At 49.7% G+C, this 15,704-nt stretch overlaps 1 protein-coding gene across 1 annotated transcript in view; it reads left to right on the forward strand.

Annotated features, from left to right (window-relative positions):
• PLXNA2 (plexin A2) overlaps nt 1–15,704 on the forward strand; it is a 205,157-nt gene that overhangs the window by 143,427 nt on the left and 46,026 nt on the right. The window contains exons 10-12 of the mRNA XM_029935352.1: nt 4,960–5,160; nt 7,159–7,255; nt 10,718–10,908. Of these exons, the coding sequence (XP_029791212.1) occupies nt 4,960–5,160; nt 7,159–7,255; nt 10,718–10,908 (489 nt within the window). The remainder of the gene's footprint in view (nt 1–4,959; nt 5,161–7,158; nt 7,256–10,717; nt 10,909–15,704) is intronic.

Genomic DNA, 15,704 nt, shown 5'->3' on the forward strand with positions numbered 1-15,704 from the left:
ATATCTAACTAATTAGCTCTATTGATTCGTACAGCAACAGTAACATACACATACCTGTAACTCTCGCACATGTGACAAGAGTTCTCAAAGTGTCCATGTCAGCTCTGGGGACCAGCAGCAGCAGCAGCAGCACCTGGGTACCTGTTAAAAAGTCCACTCCTTGGGCCCCATCCCAAATTAGTCTAAAGATTGAGAGTCACTGACATAGCACACCTCAATGAATTCTTGACACGGACCTGGAGTTTCACGTAATTCAATTTGATACATGGAGTAACCAAGAAGCTAAAAGTTTAGGTGTTTTTCCCAAGGTGGCAGAGAACTCAGGCGTCCAAAAAAGCTGAGTACAGTCCACTTCCTGCAAAAAACCCGAGCCAGTTTGCTTGTTTGTCCCCATGGCCACATCTGCACTTGCCGGCTGGACCCCAATGTGCCTTTGTGCTATTTGGTCATGTAGGTTCAGGGTTTGCAGGGACAGGTACAAATCCGCCTTCACAGATGGAGAAACTGCCTATGGAAGGTGGGTCAGTAGGGCCTCTTCCGGATACACAACCAACCAGCACATGAAGTAAATCTGCCCAGTCTTTCCATTTAACCCACTCTGTGAAATGGATTCTATTACATCTTAATAAACTGAGGTTTAGGGAAAATAAACAATTGTCCCAAGGTCATCAGATAAATGCAGATGCTATGACTCAGAACATCTGTCCCCCAAGGTTGACTCTGGGTAGGTTGAAGTCCTCTGATCCTGCATTCATGTACGCCACACAGGCACACACAGGAAGTATGCAGTAGTATTAACGGTGATAACCCACTTTAGTGCCATTAACAGCGTACTTCCATGTGCCTCTTTCATGCGATCGAGGGTTATCTGGTATGACTGGCCCCATCTTACTGATGAGGAAACTGAATTTCAATTGAACCATCTCTTGAGCTCTTTTAAGGTTGTGAGCCAGAACTTTCCACTGCTCAGGGCACAGTCGATCTGTGCTGGGGGCCCCCCAGACCTCTGCTTCCCTGGGCTGGATCAAGCTGGGACATGGTGTTAGCAAGCGGGAATGCGCCGGAGTATGTATGGCTTTCAGCTTTAAAAGCTCATCTCCCTCCATGGCTAAACTAGGCCTAGCAAGATGTAGATACATAAATATCTTCTTTACGCCCTGTCCCAGGGGAAAGATAGAACCAAATAAATCCGATTAGCTTCCCAAGATACTGGCTGCTCTCTCTCTTTGAAGTCCAGTGGGTGAAGATAATGCCATTTCCACATGGGAGAAGTCGTTTCCGAGGGCTGAAGGGTCCCCCACACCGAAAGCCCGAGAAGCACAGATAAACAGAGTGGGCGATGGGGCCGCAAGGTACACAGGGCTCCCACACCAGGGTCCTATGGAGCCGTGGCTCCTCCTGCCCAGCCTACCGCCACCCCTGGGATGGTCCCAAATAGGACATCTATTCATCTCGACAGAATCTCAAATTGCTGCCAAGGAGGTGATCCTGTTGCCAGTTGGCCTAGAGACAGAGAGAGGAATAAGATGACCTAAAGAGAGTGGGGACCAGCAGTAGCAATGGGCATTTTAACAACACTGACAACAGTAGTAACACTCTGCAGAAAGGGAATAACGTCATGACTGGGTCTCTTCTTAGGACAGGAGCTGTGTGTGTGTGTGTGTGTGTGTGTGTGTGTGTGTGTGTGTGTGTGTAGGCTCACAGAAGCAATTAGGATGGAAGTGGCCTCATTCATTGTATCTGATGAAAACCATAGCCTTCCCCAAGGCCCGAGGCATTGAAGTTCCCACAACTTGGCAGTTTTCTTGGCTGCCATCAACCTTCACTACTGCCACTGCTACCCAGGACTGCTGTTTCCTCCTTAATATACTCACCACAACCATTCACAATCCACGTTCTGCATCTTCCCCTGTTTTCCAAGAAGAGAATATACCTGGTCCCAAACCCCTTTTTCCTTTTCCCTAGAGAATAAGAGAAAGAATTTGACTTTGGCCTCAGGGAAATTAGCCAAAGAAACAAAAGATAAGACATCTGTTTTCTACTGAGGCAGTTTTGGAACCTCTTTAGGCATTTGGGAAGCTTCTAATCATGGTCTTGAAATTTAGTCCCAGAAGGTCTGAAATAGCAGACTATGGATGGATATCTTTTCTAAAATGTTAGAGCCCCTTTAAAAAAGAAACGGGGAAAAAAAAAAAAACCTTCTAAGAGTACTCATAAAGAGTCTTCTTAAGATTCTCCAACTCCAGGGGCTCCTGGGTGGCTCAGTCAGTGAAGCATCTGACTTCAGCTCAGTTTGTGATCTCACCGCTGGTGAGTTTGAGCCCCAAGTTGGGCTCTGTGCTGACAGCTCAGAGCCTGGAGCCTGCTTTGGATTCTGTGTCTGCCTTTCTCTCTGCCTCTCCTTCATCCACGCTCTGTCTCTGTTTCTCTGTCTCTGTCTCTCTGTCTCTGTATCTCTCTCTCTCAAAAATAAACATTTAAAAAAATGTAATACAAAAATCAAAAAAATTTTCCAACCTCCAGGTTGGACCAGACTTAGCCCAGACAAAAAAGATGAGGATTTGCTCACCTATGTGTATGTATATTATATGTAAATATGCATATAATACAATAAATGTGTCTATAAAAACATATATGTGTATATTTGTTGAAGTTAAAAGAATTTTCCAATCTTGTTTACTAACCAGAGACATTATGCTTCCAAAAACACATCTTTAAGACCTTACTGCTGAAATTTGAATTTGTTCTCCAAGCTCATTAGAGATGAAAAACAACTAGTCATCATTTACACTGTCTCAACTAGTTCTGTTTCTGAAAATGGATTTTCTCTGTCACAGATGCGTGCACACACACACACACACACACACACACACACACACACCTCATTATGCCTCAGCCTTATTTCTTCTAGTCTAAATTAAAATTCTAATTTATTAGACGCGACAGGGATTTGTTAGCCACCAACAGGAAGTAGCATCTCCTTTTCCAGGGGATGCCTAGATTTCCCTGAAGTGGTGTTCATTTTTTTTTCTTGGCTATAAATATATGAAAGACTCTGTCAAGAATGCCCTCAGGGCATGAAAGTAAAAGTGCAGTAAAGAGCAAGTTTATGAGTTGGCAGCTTGACTGACTGATTCTTGACAGGGACCCGTCTGCTCCGGGCTTGCCTTATGATCCTGCCTCTTGTAGAAACTTCGCCCGTTCGGTGCTCTCACATGCAGTTAGCCTGCAGGGGAGGGAGGGCACCAGTGGCCCCGAAAGTTCTTCCAGGTCCTCCCAGATAAGTGTCTGTGGAAAATTTCCCCAGCTTTTCATAAAGTCTCAGGATTTCTTACGAGATTGAGACATGTCCACTTAGGAATCATGGGACTCCAGAAGCAGTGACCATTGCTAACCCCAGCTTCGGGAATCAGACTCCATCTCAAGTCTCTCGGTGCTCAGAAGTCAGGGCTTTCCTCTCATCTCTGAAGAATCTAGGAAGCAGAAGGTAGAAAGAAAGTTTCAGATCTTGTCATCTGAGGCAAATAGGATGCAGCCTCATCCCCTCAGGGCTCACACACTGGTGAGGAATACAAGTCAACAAGAAGTTGCAATTCTGAGGGCTGAATGCAATCATGGGAGAACATTCATAACCCATCCAGAGGCCAGGGAAGGGAAAAGGTCAGGGCAGCTTTCCAGAAAAGGAGCCACGGAGCTGAATTTGATGGCTAATTAAGAGGCATTCAGTTACAGAGGAGCTGAGCCAATGGCCAGGAAGACAAAGAGGGCCCAGAGGTGGTACTGAGTGTTTCTAGGGGAGAGAAAAGCGTCTTCAAAGGACCAGAGGCCCATGAATCAGGGATATTGTCTCTGAGAACTAATCTGAAGTCCCATGTGTCTGGAGCAGGATGCATGAAGACTTTCTTACAGGGTAAGAAGGAGGCAGAGGCTGGTGGAGAGGGCTTGTACCTGAGGCCCAGAGAGGAGAAGCAACTGTGGTCTTCCAGGTCTCCCAATCCCATAGCTAAGCTGTCCCTTGCTTATCAAATCCTACATGTTCTGGAATGCTCCCTCTGAGAACCACCGCAGAGGCAAAGGCAGTGGGGAGCCAGGTGTCTCCTTCAAGAATTTCCCTGATTGGTCCCTGGAGACAGGAAGTGACTGCATTTGGAGGCGGCTGGCCCTTGCCATCCTCCTGCCGGTGGTTTCTGGGCTCTGTCTCCTCAAGAGGGAGAAGGTGGGCAGGGGAGCCGAGCTGTGGGAAGGTGGCAATGTGACCTTCAGGAGAGAAGCAACATCTAGCAATAAAGCTCGGGAAACTCAATCCGGCTTTCCCACTTTTATGGTCTCTCATGGTCCTTCCTACAGCCCCTCCCCACCAAGACTTTCTTTTTTCGGTTTTGTTTTCCGAAGCAACGTGGCATTCATGCAGGGCCTGGTAATGAAATGAGATAAAAAGCCAGAGCAAGTGTTTAGAGCGTTGCCGGGAGGGTCGATCCCCCTCCTGGAATGGCCTGCTCAGTCGGAGCCAAGAAGCTGAGGCTGTCGATAACAGAATGCCTCAGGCCGGACAATGCATGAGAGATAGGAGCCCGGGAAAGGATGAAACCAAGAGGCGGGGGTTCGAGGTTGGGGACAGGGACACACAGGGGGCCTCTTTTATCCTCTGTGGCAGGAGATAAAATCCACAGCCTGCCACACCGGTGCTTGGAAATTAATTCCTAAATTGTAACATGCACACCAGATCCAGGACAACTTGGGGGCTGGGATGACAATATCGAAGCCCCAGGAGCTAAGAGCTAGATTTCATGTTCCCTGCTGACTCCCCATGCCCTTTCAGTGTGATACATCCTTCTCGTGGGCAGCCCGTCTGGCCACGAGAGGCGCTGGTTGGGCATCCAGGTCCTGTCCCCTGCCCTGGCTCAGGGGAGTAGGAGGGCGTGAGCCGGGACAAACAGTGCCTCTCTGCTTGCTCCCCAGGACTGTCCCCAGCTGGTGCCCACGGAGGAAATTCTGATTCCAGTTGGGGAGGTGAAGCCAATCACCCTGAAGGCTCGAAACCTGCCCCAGCCTCAGTCAGGCCAGCGAGGCTATGAGTGTGTCCTCAACATCCAGGGGGCCGTCCACCGAGTCCCCGCACTGCGCTTCAACAGCTCCAGCGTCCAGTGCCAGAACAGCTCGGTAAGGGGGTGAGCACGTGCATGGGCAGGCCTTTCTCTCACAGCCTGACCCTCCCCCTTTCCCAGAACCTTCCAGGCCCACAGTCTGGCCCCACATACCCAGGGACGGAGAAGTGTGTAAGCCTTGAATGACCCTCAACCAAATCAGGGCAAGATAATGGTGGCAGAGGAGGTGGGGTTCTGTGAGGGCCCTAATGGCCTAAATTGAGAGCTTTGTGTCCTTTCTGAGTTTAAAGAGACCTCTTGGTGGGGGCTGCCTGGGTGGCTCAGTCGGTTGGGCCTCCGACTTTGGCTCAGGTCATGATCTCATGGTTTGTGGGTTCGAGCCCCACTTCTGGCTCTGTGCTGACAGCTCAGAGCCTGGAGCCTGCTTCAGATTGTGTCTCCCTCTCTCTCTCTCTGCCTCTCCCCTGATCATGCTGTCTCTCTCTGTCTCTCAAAAATTAATAAATTGTTAAAAAAATTAAAAAAAGAAAAGAGAGACCTCTTGGCCTTCAGTAAAATTTCAGCCTAAGCCAGTGGACTCCACCGCAAACCCCCTTCCCCACTTAGGAATAAACCAGAAGAAACCTGGCCAGGAGCTCAGCAGAAGTAGAATGGCATGAGCAGAGGTGGGGCGGGGAGAAGGAGGGAGCAGTGAACTTCAAGAGCGGCAAGGGTTAAACCAATCCTGCATGCCAGACAGAGAGCACGAGGTGTTTAATTATAATACTAGCCCAGAGAAGATCTTTTTATCTGCCAACTCCTGTCTCTGACTATGGGGGGTCAGCTGGAGATGGGGGCCGTGATGTGACAAAGGTGTTGAGGGAAGCTAATTCGCCTGGGAAAGATAAAGAGAATCTGGGCTTCTTATCAGGCGGCTGTCAGATTCCCAGGTCACAGGCGCTTGATAGAATTTGTAATCGGTGGAAGGCCGCCAAGTGCAAGGGGAAGGTGGGATGAGAAAAAAAAAAAGCAACAGGACAAAGGGAGGAAGGTGGTGGGAAGGGCCCAGGGGTTAAGAGGGTGGACAGTAACATGACATGCCCCGAGTGGCCAGGGCTGGGCAAATCTCGGGAGGGGATTCCCAGAGGCCTTCTCCAGTGAGAGGCAGGGGCTGGGCCACCAGAGGGCCGATTTCTGAAGCGTGTGATGGGCTTGCAAGTCCTCTGTGGGACCAGTGTGGGAGAAAGAGGGGATTCCTGGCTACAGCTTGAGTTTTTAAGGGTCGGGCTGATCATATCTGGGACCAGAAGCTCTGAGCACTTTCCCTGGTGGACTCCCGGCCGTCCAAAATAAAGCTCACATCCAGCAAGGAGACCCCTGCGGTGCCCAGAGCCCCCAACTGTTGTCTGCCCCCGCCCCCTGTCTGTTGTGCATGTGCTCTCCTCAAGGCTCTGGTGGGGTCCACAGTATGTGGACTTGCTGCAGAGACTGGACTTGCACGTGTAAAGGCAGAGGAGCTCTTGGGAAGACAGAGACAGGGACTGGCAATGCCAGCGGGCAGAGAGGGTGGGGGAGGGCTGGCAGAGGTGTCAGAGCAGGCAGCCGGGGAAGGTGAGTGTGAGCTGGACCAGAAGAATACAGGCAAGTGGAAGGGGAGAGGCTGTAGGGAGGGAGAGGCATTCTTCACAAGATGTAAACTAAAAAGAGGCAGAGAGGTGTCAGGGAGGGGGTGTGTTTGGAGACAGGCGGCATGAAAGATTTCTGTAGGAGGGCAGTGGAAGGGAAGTAAGCTTGGATTTGGAGTATGGGGGGCACTGGACACCAAACTAAGGGGTTTGGGCTGGATCCTGTTGGCAGTAGTGACTGGGAGTCGGGAAGGGCGCCATAGGGACAACTCGAGCGGCAGATGGGGTCCCCTGCTCCTCCCCCCCACTCCTTTCTCAGCCCAGAGGGAGCAAGGATCCCTGGTGTCCTTCCTGCTATGGTCCTCGTCCCCCACGATGCCAGCAGAACCCCTGACCCCCTGTCATGGGGAACCTCACAAGCCGTGTGCTCTCTGCCCCTCTCCCCGCAGTACCAGTACGACGGGATGGACATCAGCAACCTTGCCGTGGACTTTGCCGTCGTGTGGAATGGCAACTTCATCATCGACAACCCGCAGGACCTGAAAGGTGAGCAGCTACTTCCAGGTAGAGTTTTGATCTTTCCGTGACCCCGGAGAAGACTGGGGCTGGAGGGATCAGAGCCAGCCAGCCGCTGTGCCATGAATAATACACTCCCTGTGTCAGCGGAACTCTTCAGAGGATCCTAAAGCAACATTTGGAGCCATCAAAGGAGTCCTGTTGGGAACCCTGTTTTATTACAACCAGAGCATCCGCCAGGCAGCTGCCGGCTCATCGCATTTTTCTCGGGCTCCCGGGGACTTTGAAGTGTGTGTAGAACCTGACCTAGGAGAGCAGCAAGCAGGAATGTCCTGCCAGTTTCCAGAGAAATAGAGATTCTGTTTCCAATTATGGTCTGGCTCCCCTATCCTTGGTCCTTCGCTGCACAAAAGTTCGCAAGCCTGCTCTCCTGGTCCTGATGGGGGCGGGGGTGGGCAAGGTGGGGACAACGCAAGGAAACCCAGGGAGGAGCCGGGCTGACCCGAGAAGGACAGTCCATAAGGACCACCCTTATTCATGGTCCTATAGATAAGACCTGGTCCCTCATGCCAGGTGGGCACACTCTCTACACTGCAAATCTCAACACATCACCCTGCTCTCAAGAGTGGCAAAGCCGGGTCCTGTGTTGTGAGCACTCACTGTGGGGAGGCGCTCACTAAGTGGTTTTTTGAGATTATTTCCCTTAATCATCATAACAGCTCTCAAATGTTTGTACCAGTATGAATCTCGTCTTATAGATCAGGACACTGAGACCCAAAGAGGCCAAGAAACAGACCAGGAGTGCTTGCCCGGCAGCCCATATACTGAAATCGGACCCGTGCACAGATTAGCACGGCCCCTGAGCAGGATGACGTGCAAATACACACAGCATCCCCTACTTTTAAGAAAAATAAGTGACATCTTAAAAAAATAAAGGTCAAGATAAAGGGTTGCTGGAGGCCAGGTAGGAAATAAAGAGGCTGTTAGAAGCCTGAAAGTGTAAACTTTCAGCTCTAAGATGAATAATGTCTGAGGATCTAGTGTAAATCGCGGTGTCTGGTTGATACCACTGCTTTGTATAATTGAAATTTGCTAAGACAGAACAAGCTAAACATATATTTGTACTTGCTCTCTCTCTGTGTATGTGTATGGTGATGGATATGCTAATTAACTAGATGGGAGGAGCCCTTTCAGTATATGTATTTTCAATCATTACGGTATACTACTTTAAATATCTTATGATTTCTTTTTTTCACTTACACTTTGGGAAAATGAAAAAAAGAAAGAAAAAGCGGGCTGAATCAGAAAGTCAGGGCCAGGATCCAAACCTAAGCTGTCCAATCTCAGAGCGCACATGCTTGACCAAACCACTGTCCTTCCAGGAGTCTGGGCCACCATGGGCCATGAAGCTCTCTCCCCCCCGAGACCCCTCACCCCCTACCATGAGCCATGTCTCTCTACACTTCAAGTCACTAGGGCTGTCCCAGCTTCTCAATCAGCCTGAGAGTCACCCCTGGGCACAGAGAGGGGACCAGGGCCACCAGAGGCCCTGACCCACATGCTGTCATGGAAATCAAAACCACTTTGGCTGGGAGAAAGAAACGGAACCAGGGAGATTTCTGTTCTGGTTCTCCTCAATACCGAGCCAAATTTCCTCACTGCTGAGAGAGAGACATTCTCCCTGCTGAGGATCTGGGCTTAGTTCCCAGAGGTTGTCTTTGCACCTGGAGCTTAGAAGAAAACAGCCACATCCAAGCTTCGCATCAGAGCCCTCCCTGGTGGTGCTCAACAGCTTGGGAGTGTGGGGGGGCAGTTTCATCTCCACGTGCACCCCCCTAGAGCCCAGGTATTTCTGGAGGCTGTGCACCGTGTTGGGTGGAGAAGGCCATGGTGTTTACAGACTTGGGTTCTAAAATCCAAGACACCAGGATTCAAAATCCTGGCATTTTCCCTTAGCGATGGGTAAACTCAGACTATTTACTGTCCCTGCCTTCATCCCAACTTCCTGATGTGTGAGAAGGCCAGAAGGGACACCCTCCTTTTAGGGGTCATCATGAAGACCGAATGAGGTATTAGATGTGGACCATTTGTGCATGTTAATAAATGCTCACTACATCATTGTTCATTTGAAGATTCTCGTTCCCTGTGCTCTTCTGTAAGAAGCTGCGGGCATGAGGATGTTTACCTGTATTCCCTGCAGCTGGGACCCCACAGGGAGGTGAGGACATATAGAGAGATAAAAACATGACCCTCTCCGGGAGCCTGAACCTGACCTCCAGCAGAGGCACACACACCCCCCCCCCAGTCCTGAAAGCTGATGTCTGCTTGACCGGGAGTGTTGAAAATCAGTCTCTGAGTATTCTACTCAAGATTCTGAATTCAGAACATCAGCAGGAACAATTAAACCCCAGGCTCCCAAAACACAGTTCTGCTGACTGCCCTGTCCAGGGCTTCTAAGTCAGTAAGAGACAAAAGCGAAGGCAGAAGGTCTGCAGACTCCCAAAGTGACATGATACGTAGCCAGTTGTCCTCTCTGGTGGCTGTCACCCCCACACTGCACCGCAGGGACCGTGAACAGGACTGTGTGGACTTTCTCTCCTTATGCCTGCACTTTGCCGGCCACCTGGTCTTTCTTGAAGCCAAGCTGACCTCTCTCCCAGAACAGCCAGGTCCCAGTGTCCGCGTGGGATGCCACTGTCTTGTCAGGCTCTACACTCCAGCCTCATACAGAGTTGGAATTCCAGGATTCCAGCTTCGGACACTAATCTTAGGAAGCTTCAAGAGTTGTGATCTACCTCTTTGAGCTTCATTTGTTTTAATTTTTTTATGATTTTTATTTATTTTAGCAAGACAGAGACAGTGCGAGCAAGGGAGGATCAGAGAGAGAGGGAGATACACAATCTTTAGCAGGTTCCAGGCACTGAGCTAGCTGTCAGCACAGAGCCCGACAAGGGGCTCGAACCCACGAACTGTGAGATCATGACCTGAGCCGAAGCCGGACGCTCAACCAATTGAGCCACCCAGGCGCCCCTCTTTGAGCTTCATTTGTATCTGAAATGGGGAAATGAGCCCTTACCTGTTGTGATGAGAGCCACACGTGAGAACAAGTGTGTGTGGCCCATCAGGTATGTTACAGCACCCCGTCAAACCCCACAAAAAAGCAAGCACCGTTCCCCCCATGCTACATTAAGTGGACAAGGTTCAAGGAGGTTACATTCTGTCACACTGCCAGGAAGCGGTGACGCCAGGAACACAGCCCTGACACAATTCTGTCCAGAGCCAGAACTCTTAATTAACATTTTTCTGTAGTACCTTTCAGCAGCTAGGAGGCTCAGTTTAGTATTAATTCCCCATCTGTGATTCTTGCAATGATAATGGTGATCCTTGGTGTTATCCTATCCGTGCTGGGCGGCGGTTTCCTCTTACCTCCAAGAAGAGGCGCGGCTGTGAGAAGCCCTCCCCCATCAGTCGTGTCACCTCCTGTCTTTACAGTCCACCTCTACAAGTGTGCGGCCCAGCGGGAGAGCTGCGGGCTCTGCCTGAAGGCCGACCGGAAGTTTGAGTGCGGCTGGTGCAGCGGGGAGCGCAGGTGCACACTCCAGCAGCACTGCGCCGGCCCCTCCGGCCCCTGGCTAGACTGGTCCAGCCACAATGTCAAGTGCTCCAACCCCCAAATCACTGAGGTGAGTCCCGCAGCTTCCCCGAGCAGGAGGGATGGCCAGGCGCCGGCCTGGGGGACAGCGGGGGAGGAGTGCAAATGGAAGAATTTAAGTATAGAGCACATTTAACGTGGGATGTGGGAAGCCTCTCTTGGGCACCACAATGGCCTGTGTCCAGGCCTAAGTGACAAGCATCTGGATGCGTGTCCTCGAGCTAGTGGCCGAATGTGCATGCGCGTCCGTGAGCACGTGCACACAAGGGAGGCAGAGCCAGCCCGGCGTCCCCTGCCAGGCCAGCGGAGCCAGGTGGGGACGGGAAATTGGCTGCCTGGTGGGTGCACATTTCAGAGAGCAGACTGAGCTCTTCTCAGCAGAAATGTGATTTCGGGAGCTGCAATTAGCTCAGAGTTGCAAAGCTGAACACGGAAGAAGAAAGTAAAGGCAGGCCCAACATTGGCCACCGTGCCATTTCCCAGGATTTACTCCCTGTCCCAATTTGTCTGTGCATCTTAATGGAAGGAAATAGGTAATTAATTATCCTGGGGGAAAAATGATGTTTCCTGAATAGCACATTGCAAAGGAAGATGAATCGGTGATGTGAATGAAAATGCAGCTGCTCAGGGTTTGAATGGCCTGGGAGAGGAGCAGTTGTGTTTAACTTTGGGTGCACGATGCGTTCATCACTCTCCGTGGCTCCCTATTCACCAACTGTCACTAGTGGTTTGAAACTAATTGCACATTCCTTCTGGTGACGAAGAATGGAGGCCCAGGCAGGTAGCACTGTGGTCTGCTCCTTTAAGAAAGCAGTGAGGGGCTGCTCCTTTTTGTCTCGTCCCTGAGTGAGATCCGTTGCCCCTTTTCCCGGCTCATTTTCCTTACTAGCCGAAGAAAGCACCTTCAGTCCTATGTCACAGAGCACTGAGAAACTTCTGGTGCACCCTGCTGAAATGCCAGATCAGTAGAAGGAACCCCCTCAAGGTCAAATGAGTGTAGTTGACCTACAGATGATTGAAGAGAGAGCAAACGTTTATCTAGGGTGCAGGGTACTGTCTTGTTTAATCCCACAGCCTCCACGGGAGGTAAATGGTCTCACCTCCATTGTACAGACGGAGAAGAGAATGAGGCAGAGAGGAGTCAAACGGTTGCCCAGATGAGTGGCAGAGCCAGGATTTAAGTTCAGATTTATTTACTTACAGAGCCATTTGCAGACTCTGATTTGCCCATGTAACATGGAACAGGGAGCAATGCGTCCCCTTCCTTGAGAGCCAACCTTCCTTCCTAGCTGACGTAGACCAGGCAGGTGCCATCCATCCACGTGGTAGCATGCCCCAGGAAAAGCACACACTGTGTCTGGTGCCACCTAGGTTCGCCATCATCCTGGTGGGAAGATGCTATGATGGTGTAGATGCTGCCCGTCAAGCATCGGACTTCCTCAATTTTGTTTTTCTCTTGAGCACGGCCCATGATAGTGCCTACTGACTCCATCCTGTGCCCTTATCTCGCTGGGCAAGTGCTTGCAAGAAGTGCTGGTTGGTGGTGCCCCAGCCTCTGGCCCCAGACATCCAGCTCCCTGATCTGCTCCAAGGCTCCATGCCTTCTCCCTGATTCTAGCGATTTCTAGCAACTGCTGGCTTGAGAACATCTTCCGCCCTGTAAATCTTGCAGCTGCAGTTGTCCGTCTCTAAGTCTTTGTGCCTGTGGCACAAGGGAGCTTAAATTAGGCGGGGACTTGTTTCCATCAGCACCTGTCACCTCCGCCAACCCCGGCTGCTGCCGCCGTCCCGGCTACGCCCGGGCTGGCAGGGGTGCCTTCCCAGCCCCCAGCAGGCTTTTCCCTGGAAAATCTCTGCCTCGGTGCCGCCCCTGCTCACTGACCGGGGACTGATGGGCTGCTCCCTTCACAGAGGACACCCAAGCTACATGATGCTAATTAACCCCCTGAGGTAATTAGGCTGTAATTGATTTTCCCAGAGAACACAGCAGCTGGAGTCAGAGGCCCCAAGCAGTGGGGTCTCCTGTTGGCGTTTTTCAAGCAGAGGCTGTAGAGAAATGAAAGAGCCTCTTTGGGGAGAACGGGAGACAAATCCATGCTGGGTCTCAAGTCACACAGGGGGCCATCGTTCTGGGCAGGATATGTAGGAGGGAGGATCCAGGCCTGGAATATTTTATTCACTATTATCAGGAATATTTTCTTTCATTTTGTGTCTCCTACCCTCAACCTACCCTCCTTCCTCTGTAAAAGTAATCTTCAATTTTTTTTCTTAACTTTTCATTTTTGAAATAATTTTAGACTTATAAAAAGGTACAAAAATAGTACAAGGAACTTTCATATACCCTTCACCCATATTCTCCAAAATTAACATCTTATATAACCGCAGTGCAATTATCAAAATCAGGAAATTAACATTCATACAATAATTCCATGTAATATACATGCCTCATTTACATTTTGCCAATTGTCACTGCTTGTCCCCCATTTTCTGGCCCAAGATCCAGTCCAGGGTCACATGACACATTCCATTATCATGTTTCCTTCATTCTCTACTTCTCAGTCTTTCTTTGTCTTTCGTGACCTTGATATTGTCGAAGAGGATAGGACAATTATTTTCTAGAATATCCCTCAATTTGGGTATGCCTAATATCTCCTCATGATTTAATTTAAGTTATATATTGTTGGCAAGGAGTACTAAAAAAACAAACAAACAAGGTGGCATACTGGTCAAAAGGGCACAGGAACCAATTTGATTTGGCCCCAGTGGCCAAATCTGGGCCAATCTGAGAAAGAAAATACATAATGATACCAATTGACTATAAGCAATAGAATAAAATAAGAATCTATGTCCTTGTTGATATAAATAAACAATCGGGGAGAGAAGAGGTTCTTCATATTAGAATTCTGACTCAAAAATGTAAAAGAACTCAAGGGAAATGGAAAATCGTCATTTGGCAAAATTCACAGTCATAATTATCTCAGGAATAAAGGCCAATGAGTACTAAAATTAGTGAATGAACGTATGAAAATAGGATATTTGCACAGGCTCGGGCCGTCTCTTCACAAGATACGTATTAATTACAAGAAAAATAGTAACTTTACAGAGAAGTAACCTGGCAGACTCTACCTTTACCAAGTGATCAGGGATAATGTCACCAGTAATGGGAAGAGTCAGCCTCATGTGCCTCCCTGGCATTTGTTACCAAAAATGTATCCTTTGTTAAAAGTAACTTTGAAGAAGAATTAGCTTCTGTTCTTTACCTTTGCTTCCTTGGCTAATTCCTTGACGTTGGTATAGATCTTTTTCTTAATAATTTGTATTCTATGAGATCCATGCCCTTCTATATCTTCTCCCCCTTGTCTCTGGCCCTTGCCTTGCAAGATCCTTCTGGAAGGGGTGAAAGGCAGCAGAATTTCCAATACTGAAAACAAAGAGGGACCTGAATGGGCACTGCCCTGTTCAGGGGGGTCAGGGAAATTGACGAGATGACCTCAAGTGAGTTCTGCTTTTGGGAAACGAGTGGGCTCCAGCTTCCTTGAGTGAACAGCTGTGTCCCTCCTTAACCCTTCTTACCCCACTGTCTCCATGGCAACCAAGCCCACCCCTAGAGACCCATCTCCTGTGATAGCTTCATGTAGAACAAGTCTTACAGCCTACTGAATTTCCCAGTTTACATAAACTTCGGGTTAGAGACCCCCTCAGATCCCCTCAGGACCCCTCAGGACTCAGGAGCATCTGCTCCTTCCCAGCAAGCCTGTGGGGTGATAACAATGCTGTCTCCCGTGCAGGACATCCGAAGCTGCTTGCATTCTCGCTGTCATCCTGCCATCTGTGCACATGTCACCTGTCCCACACCAGGTACAGGAGACATGTGGAGGCTGGGGAAAGCCCGTGAGATGCCTGACCCACCACATTGCTGCACCTCCAGACCTGCCAGGACACCAAAGGGGAGGACGTCCCCAAAGCCACCCCCTAGAAAGGAAGGCCCTGAAGAAACATTTTCTGAGAAGCTGTGAAGGGGCAGAATTTGGCAGAAAGGGGAAAAGAGACTGAATATGTAACTGGGAAGAAAAATTTAGGAAGGCTCAAAGGGATCTAAAGCTCATGTGACAGAGGTCTCCACTCCAAGTGGGTCTGCCGGTCAGTGAGGACCGCAGGGACAAAGCACCACCCACCACCAGCTGGGTGGCTTCAAGGACAGAAACGAATGGCCTCACAGTTCCGGAGGTTGAAGTCCCAGGTCCAGGGGCAGGCAGGTGGGCTCCGTCTGAGGGCCGTGGGAAAATCTGCTCCGTGTTTCTTCCCTAGCTCCTGGGGGCTGGTGGCAGTCTTGGCATTCCTTGCCCTGTGAACACATTGCCTCCAGTCCTGCTTTCATCTTCTCATGGCATTCCTTCTTGTGTGTGTGTGTGTGTGTGTCTCTCTCTCTCTCTCTCTCTCTCTCTCTCTCTCGTTTCTTTTTTTTTTATTTGTTTGAATAAGGAACTCAGTCATATTGGATTAGGGCCCATGCTAAATGACCTCATTTTAACCTGATTGCCTCTGGAAAGTACCTGTCTCCAAATACATCACTTACTGAGGTAACAGGAATTAGGGCTTTAACATGAATTTGAGGAGGATAAAATTCAACACATAACAGAGCATCGTAGTAAACAAATCATCATTTGATGAGCAACTGTTGTGTACTAGGTGCTGTGCTGGCCTTGGAAGTTATCACATGGATAAGTCAGGTCTGGGAGGGGAAGGGGTACAGCCTCTCACTGCAAAGTCCCAGCCTATCCCTGAACATGGGCCACCTGGAAGAGGCTGGAATTTGCTCGTCCTGTA

Source organism: Suricata suricatta, chromosome 3 (genome assembly GCF_006229205.1).
Source record: "Suricata suricatta isolate VVHF042 chromosome 3, meerkat_22Aug2017_6uvM2_HiC, whole genome shotgun sequence".
NCBI lineage: Eukaryota > Metazoa > Chordata > Mammalia > Carnivora > Herpestidae > Suricata > Suricata suricatta.